Below are 7,527 nucleotides of genomic sequence, written 5' to 3'. Positions count from 1 at the left end.
CGGCGAGCCCGCAGCGGACCTTCCCACCAGTGCCCGGCTCTCCAGTGCCTGCCCCAGGGAGTGACCAGCCTCCGCTCCGGTGAGTGGCACATTTACACGGCCACGGCCTGGAGGGATGCTGGCAGCAAGCTGGCTTCCCCAAACCTCTGCCACGTCATGTAGAGCCGTGGGCATCCTGTCCGGGTACCTGTGGACACCGCAGGGGATGGCCATGCCACCCACGTCTGCGTCCCTGCCTTGCTCCTTGGTTTCACCCATGGCTGTTGATGTTCCGCTTTGACTCCTTGGGTCCTCCTGCTCTGCTCTTTGTGGTTGTCCCTTCCTTTCCCTTCTGATGTTCTGCTTTTATTTTTTGACAAAGCTGAGGACAGAGATGGTGTTTAGCTCTTCATAATCCCTCTGTTGACACTGTGCTGCTGAGACCCTGTGCAGGCTGGGTCACACCTGCATGGCATGGAGCTAACCCTCTCCAATGCAGCCTGGCTCCATCCACCCTGGGCTGGGGTGACAGCAACCCCCAGCTCCCTCCTTTGCTTCCCCTCGCCGTACTCTCCGCTCCAGGCACAGCATTGAACCACCTGCGGCTCCAGGAACCACTTAACACGTCGATGTCTTGCATTTGCCATCTTCCGACTGGCCTCCCATGTTCTCCCAAGCCAGCAAAGTCCTCAACCCCTCGTGCTGGGACTGTGATGTGCCAGGATGACCAGCAACAGGACAGCCCTGCTAGGAAGCCAACCGTTTTCCAGTACCAGTAGAAAAATGGTGACTGGGTCTGCTTCTTGCTGGCTGGTGGACAAGGTAAGACAACTGAAAGGAGGACTGGGAGGCTGCCCTCCATGACGGAGGTCCACAGCCAGTCCTTTGACCAGGGTCTCCTCCCTCTTCGGTGGCTTTTCCTCCACATCCTTCCCCTTTGATGCTCATCCCAGCATCCTGCACAGCATCAGCGAGACACAGCCATGGCTTTGCATGACCGGGGGCCCTAAGCCCAGCTAGCGGGCCCACACGCTTCCCATATTTGGGCACCAGACACCTGAGGCGGTGGTGGAGATGGAGGATGCGTGGCTGTGACGTGTGCCACGAGGACCAGTGCCTCAGGCTGCGCAACGCCCCGTTCTGCAGGACCGGGCTCCCCAACGCCTCCTGGCATCAGTGCAGAGGACCCTGGCAATGAGTGTTTTCCCTTCACCCCTGCCCACGGGTCTCAGGAAATGCGTACCAGGCAGATAAGTCACTTCCAGCCCAGATCTGGGCTTTCTCGAGGGACAAAAGGGCCTAGCTTCCTCCTTCTCTCCTCCCAGACAGGGAGGCAGCCGTTCCCCTCACCCTGGCACAGGCAGGCATTGCCTCTCCCTGTCCACCTCATCAAAACCACAAGTTTACTGTGGGGCTGTCGTGTTCTCCACCCATCCTGCTCTCGGGCTATCTACCCAGGCTGGCAGCTTATCTGGGAGTCCGGGGCTGGGTGAGAGCCATGAGTGAGCTTGCTGTTTGCAAGGGTCAAACCCCTTTCCGCTGTTGGGATGGAGGGTTGGTGCTTCTCCCCTCTCCTTCCCTCTGCACAGCCATGCCCCATGCAATCTGAGATGGAGAAGCCTGCTCAGGGCACCACGGTGATGTGGGGTCGGTGGCTGAGGGGTCTGCAGGTATCCCCCAGGCAGGACCTCAGGGGACATCCTATTGCTGCAGGGCATGGGGCACCCTTGCCTGGGAGCATCCAGAGGCTCATCAACGTGAGAGTGCCCAGACAGGCTTGATCTTGCTCCTCCTTGGTCGTTTCCTCTTGCTCGGTTGTCACTTGTGGGACTTGCTGATGCTCAGCTCACTTATTTCCCCAAGGATAAACCTATTTGTCCGTGGGGACCTCATGGGAAGTTCAGTTTTGGTATGTAATCCTGGTCAGGTTCTCCTATATTCCTGTTTGCTGCCTGACGGCCTCTTTCTTGGGCATGACTTGACGCATCTGTGGAAAAGAAACTTAAAAGGCAAAGTTGTCTGCTCCTGCTGGGATCTGGTGACGTGAAACACAGCATATGCTCTCATCTGCCCGCATGCTGCTTGTGTTGGAGACCACATCTGCAGGACCTCAGCAGCTCTCTTGGGCTGCTTCTCTTACCTTGCAACTGCATCCCAGAGAGGCTGCTTTGGAGCATGACCTGGATGGGATGGGGGTCCACCTGTGGACCAGTGTCTGAGGGCCTTGTTGGAGATGGCAGCCCTCTAAGATTACACCCAGTGCTCTCTTCTCTCCGGCGGATGCTGGAGCAGGGGGTCAGGATATGGGCAGGCAAATGCGTCTTCTGCAGCTGTGTCTCTTGAGAAGCAAAAGATGCCCTTGTAGGAGGGATTGGGCTCTGTCTCTGCTCACCGGGCAGCCAGGTCTGGGGGTGACCTAACGGGCTCATAACTTTTGTGTCGGTGTGAGGACCGTCCTGGTGATGCAGAACTGCCCCTGCTGCTGAGTACGACCCTCACAGGGTCATCGCACTACGATGGTACGGGCACCCTCCTAGGTGGGTGCACATTCACTACCTGGGGATGGGCTGATCCCAGCAGAAGGCAGATGAGGAACCCCAAAGACTCCAGTCTCTTCCTGTCCCCTGTCCCTGCATTCCCACCCCTGCTTGAGATGATCAGCAAGGAGACCTCAGCTTGCCTCGAGACATCCAGGACCTTGTCACTCCCATGCAATGGCTTTCCTGCTTGGCTTGTCCGTGGCCTGGAGGGGCTACTGGTGGGTTTTTCCCAGGGTTGTTGGACAAGCTGCACCTGCACCTGGAAAGCGGGCATCTCCGGTCCATTCGCAAGCCTGTACCTGGGGCCGGGGTGAAGAGGAACACGTGGGAATGTGACTGCCTCTCCAGTGAGGAGGAGAGGAGACCTGCGACCTAGATTTCCAACCTTGGGGTCTGGACCACGTGCTGGAGCAACGGGTGGTGCGAGGGAGAGCCCTGGGGTTTGCAGGGGCTTGAGCCTCGCTGTAACATTAACTAGCTGTCTGCCTGCCTTCATCTGCACCTTATCCCTTCTTCTGCTGGGTGGGGACTACTCCAGCATAAAAATAACACAGCAGAAAGCTGCACGTGGGTTTTTGTTTGGTCTTGCTAAAGGCAGATATGTTTGCCATCAACAACACTCCTGGCTGAGCCCCAAAGCATGAACAACTGCCTTCAGGTGGGTGGCATGACAGATCTACTTGCCAAGGTGAGAAGACAGCAAGGGCTTTCCAGGCAGGAGGAGCGGAGCTTTGTTCTCCTGCGAGAGCTAGGGTGCCAAGACAGTTCCGCGAAAGCGAGGCGCAGGAGGAAGGCCTCCGCTGCTCCCTGGGACAGTGTTTTCCTTGGCTAACGAGGAGGGAACTGATGTCCTTGTGTGTGTTGGCAAGAGGGAAGCAGCTGTAGCCTGGAGGGTACAGGCAGTCAGGGAGGTGTCTTTGCAGAGAGCAGAATTTGGGGTCCTGGGGCAGATGAGGAAACTGCTTCTGGGCTTTGCCGACAGAGGTTGGGGAGACCCCAAGGGATCTCCTGGGGTGAGAGTGGCCCGCAGAGATTTCCTTAGCAGGGAATGGAGAGTGATGGAGCTCCTGCTGGAAATGGCTCCTTACTTTTAAAGTCAAAGCAGAACATCTGCAAAATAAATGAAAACCTCTTTGTGTCTAAAAGAAGCAACTGATGCTCCTTAAATTCTGGGCGAAGACATCAGCTGGAGGGGGAAAGCCAGAGCACTATAGGAAAGTCATACCCGGGGTTAAAATTATCCTGGGAAGGGCCGGGAGTAAAAATACTACCGCTCTCAACTTAGAGGAGCCTGGAAGACCTCTTGGCAGTGCCGTGATGGTGGGGCAAGACCTCCAAAGGAGCCCAGCTGGTGAGAGGGGCCGAGTAGCCCTCCCACAAGGGAGGACTGGAGGTAGCACTGGCTGCATCCGCAGTGGGAGTCCAGGTACCTGAAGGCAGAGTCTCCTGGCTTGAGACCGTTGTCCCTTTGCCTCATACAGGTAGCTAGACTTTGAGGACCTGGAAGGAGGTTGTGGCCACTGGGACAAGTCGGAAAAGGCACATCTGATGTTGGACTAGGTCCTGTTCCTCACTGGGGATGACCACAAGGTCCTGTTTCCCGCTGTCTGGTCCCCGTCGTGCCTGTGCTGCCCACGCTGCCCGCCCAAGCTCCACTGGCCCCTCTCTCATCACACGCTCCCAGCATCCCATCAGGAAACCCCTAAACCCACCTCTGCCTCTTGGTTTGGGTCCTTAGTCCTGAGGTCACCCGGTGCTGCTGCCTCCTCCCACCCTGCAAGAAAGGGACAAGCTGTGGCTGAGGTTGGGGATCCACCTTTTACAGACACAAAAATATGACCTGAGCTGGCGTATAATACCGTACCTTCGAGCAATGCCACAATTCGTTGTCCTGACCCTGGCAAGAGAGAGGACCACAGCCAAGTCCTGCACGTTGCCGAGGCTGGAAGGGCTGTCCCTGCTCACATTGCTTTGGCTTTTTTTTCCCGCTGACTTTATTTCTTTGCCTTTTTTTTGTGTGTGTGTGTGCGTATGTGTGCACTTTGCTTAAGCAAGGACTTATTTTCATCATTTTCTGCCTACATGTGGTCTGTTTGGCCATGTCATTTGTACCCTGGCAGCCTGGAGCTTGCTGGATCTCAAAGGGGGATGAAAAGACGAGAGGTTTGTGTGTGTCTCCCCAGCAGTGAGTCAGCCCCAGATGCAGTGATGGACTGGGGAAATCAGGGTCTGGGACATCCCGATTTCCTAGGTCTGCAGTCGTTCCCTGCAAAAGCCCTGATGGAGAGAAACTTCAGAGAGGGACGAGCTTTCCCCCCACCCCCAGCAAACCCTTTGTGCAACTTTTCTGTTTGCTTTTCAGCCCAGTTCCCAGACAGACCTATTCATGAAACAACCCACAATAATTTCTGGATGACTTTCTCCAGAGAATCCAGCACACCGCGTTATCAGCAACATGCAAGTTTGCTTTCCGAGTCGTTTTGAAACCTATCACACGCCGGGCCTCCTCTTCCGCTGCTGGGCAGCCACCAGTCCATTAGCACCTACCTAAATTGATATCTAGTTAATTTTACACTTTGCTGAGCGAGTGAGACATGGCCATTTAATTAGTTCCCATTAATTTCAACAGCTCTCCTGGGACATTGGAGTCAGCCTGCTCTGCGGTGACGTTGCCTGTCAATACCAGCTCCCTCTGAAAGGATGATCAGGGCCAACGGGAGCAAATGCATCCAGCTGGGAAGTCGGGAGCAAAGCACGGAGAAAGCCAAGCGCAGGACCGGTGCTGACGTGTCACATCTGCTGGGCTGTATGGGATCCCCGCTGGCATGGGGACCTTGTCCCAGAGGGGATGAGGCAGAGCCTGTGCCAGCACCAGGCAGAGCTCCTCTTGGGTGTGAAGGTTGAAGAACGGCTGGATGTGCTCAGGTTTGGGTGAGAAGCGCCTCATGGCTTCTGGCTGTATGCTTTTCAGCTTGCGTTGGGACTTTGGTCCTAACCGTATACTTATTTGTTCTTTAATCTCGGTCACCTTATCAGAAGCCTTTGAACAACCAAATACATCTCCACTCACCTTGGGAACAGGCTTTGCCATTTCTTTTCAGTTGGTTTTGTTTCCTTGCCAGAGACCTCCGAGAGATTACAATGATCCTTCACAAACCTGGGCTTTGTCTTGAAGCTTCTGAAGCCTGCAGCGCCGGCAGCACTTAGGTGCTGAAAGACCTGTGTATTTTAGGGTGGCTTCGACATTAGACCAGATCTCTCAGGGCCTTGTAGGACCCAGGATCTTCCGAACAATTCCTGATGGCTGTCCATGTCATCTTCTCCAAAGACACCAAGTCACATGTTACTGGGAGGACTTGCTGGTCTATCTGTAGGTGTCTGGAGGCAGAAATGAAAGCGGGCATCCCAACCGTGAGGTGCCATGGGCTCTCCTCAGCAGAGGTGAAGAGAAGCAGCTCCTGTGGGTGAATTGCGTGCATTTTAGTTTGCTCCCGTTGCCTCCTGTCCTGTCGCTGGGCACCACTGAGAAGAGCCTGGCTCCCTTGTCTTCAGTCCCTCCCATCAGATGCTTATACAAATCTATGAGGTGCCCCTCAGACTACTCTTCTCTAGGCTGAACAGCCCCAGCTCTCTCAGCATTTCCTCATACAAAGGATGCTTCAGACCCTTCTTCACCTTCGTGGCCTTGCATTGGACTGGCTCCAGTAAGTGCGTCTCTCTCTCGTACTGGGGAGCCCAGAGCTGGACCCAGCACTGTGGATGTGGCCTCACTGGTACTGAGCAGAGTGGGAAAGGAGGCTGCTGGAGCTCAGGAAGCTGTGTCTGACCTGGGGATGGCCAAAGACATCTTTAGGACTCTCCACGGTCAGCTGCATCTGACCTGGAGGAACAGGTAAGTGCTGGGGTCCAGCCCCGGCTCTGCCTCGGCCAGTGCATGGTGCCCGCAACAAAATAGTGGAAATGGTTTTCAGTTGAAGCCTGGCTAGAAAAGCCGTGTTGACCAAGGGAAACCAGGTGGAGCAGGTGTTTACAGAGCAAATGCCTTTTGAAACAAATCAGAAGGCAAACAGGGTGGGGACCTCATGGTCTGATGCCACCTCTTATTTATGGAAAGCATGACAGAGCTCTCAAAGAAATGTCGATGCCCCACCTGGTGAAAAAAAACCAAAACGGAGTGAAACCTAGGAGAGATTTTATGGTTTCTAGGAAAGTTACAGCATTGACATGTGAGTGGTAAACAGTTGCCCCGCAGGTGGAGATGTGCGAGTTACCCTGGCCTCACCTCTCACCAAGGGGTATTCCCTGGGTTATGGAGGGAAGCTGAGGGTCATCATCTGAAGACGATGGCCAAGATGGGCTGCTCTGCTGGGTCTCCAAGGGGAGTATCCCTTGCATACCTGCCCTGCTGACTGAGATGTCTTTGCAGGGCCATGCCACAACCCGTGTCCTGCCATCTGCCTCTGATGACGAGATCAGAAGAAGGAAAACATTGGCAGCGGTGGCGGGTGCATGGAAAGATACTGCGGAGCGTTCCCCTGAGCACCCTGCAAGGAGGGCATCACAGCAGGGTATGTGCCGTTCAATATTAATTTACCAGCTTTTTGTCCAAGATCTCTTGAAACATTGATTCAGTTCATATTAGGGATACTGGCAGCCGTGATGAAATGTTATTAGTGCATGAGTCATGGTCAGCTAGTGTTGGAGGTGTCCACAGTTAAATCAGATCTTTCCATCTTTTCTTCATGTCTGGGAGGTAGGACGCGAGAGTTTGCTCTGCTCTCTCCAAGTCCCATCTGCGCACGAGTGAGCCTCAGTTCGGTAAGAGGAAGGATGCTGAGGTCATGGGTTTCCAGTTGTATTTTCCTGTAGATCATGATGGCAGAGCTCCCTCCTTCTCATATACTGAGAGCGTTAGTCCTTGTGTGAAGCTGTGTCAGATCTGCTGGGAATTTGATCATGGAGTCCCATCAGCAAGGAGGAGAACAAGAGGACTAGCGCTAGTGTCCTT

General features: G+C 54.6%; 1 protein-coding gene across 1 annotated transcript in view; it reads right to left on the bottom strand.

Annotated features, from left to right (window-relative positions):
- LOC104164103 overlaps positions 1-258 on the bottom strand; it is a 7,878-nt gene extending 7,620 nt beyond the window's left edge. The window contains exon 1 of the mRNA XM_009703332.1: positions 188-258. Within this exon, the coding sequence (XP_009701634.1) occupies positions 188-258 (71 nt within the window). The remainder of the gene's footprint in view (positions 1-187) is intronic.
- Positions 259-7,527: the final 7,269 nt, after the last annotated feature.

The sequence above is a fragment of the Cariama cristata genome, unplaced genomic scaffold (assembly GCF_000690535.1).
Source record: "Cariama cristata isolate BGI_N322 unplaced genomic scaffold, ASM69053v1 scaffold6987, whole genome shotgun sequence".
Classification (NCBI taxonomy): Eukaryota; Metazoa; Chordata; class Aves; order Cariamiformes; family Cariamidae; genus Cariama; species Cariama cristata.
This window is presented reverse-complemented; position numbering and strand designations above follow the sequence as displayed.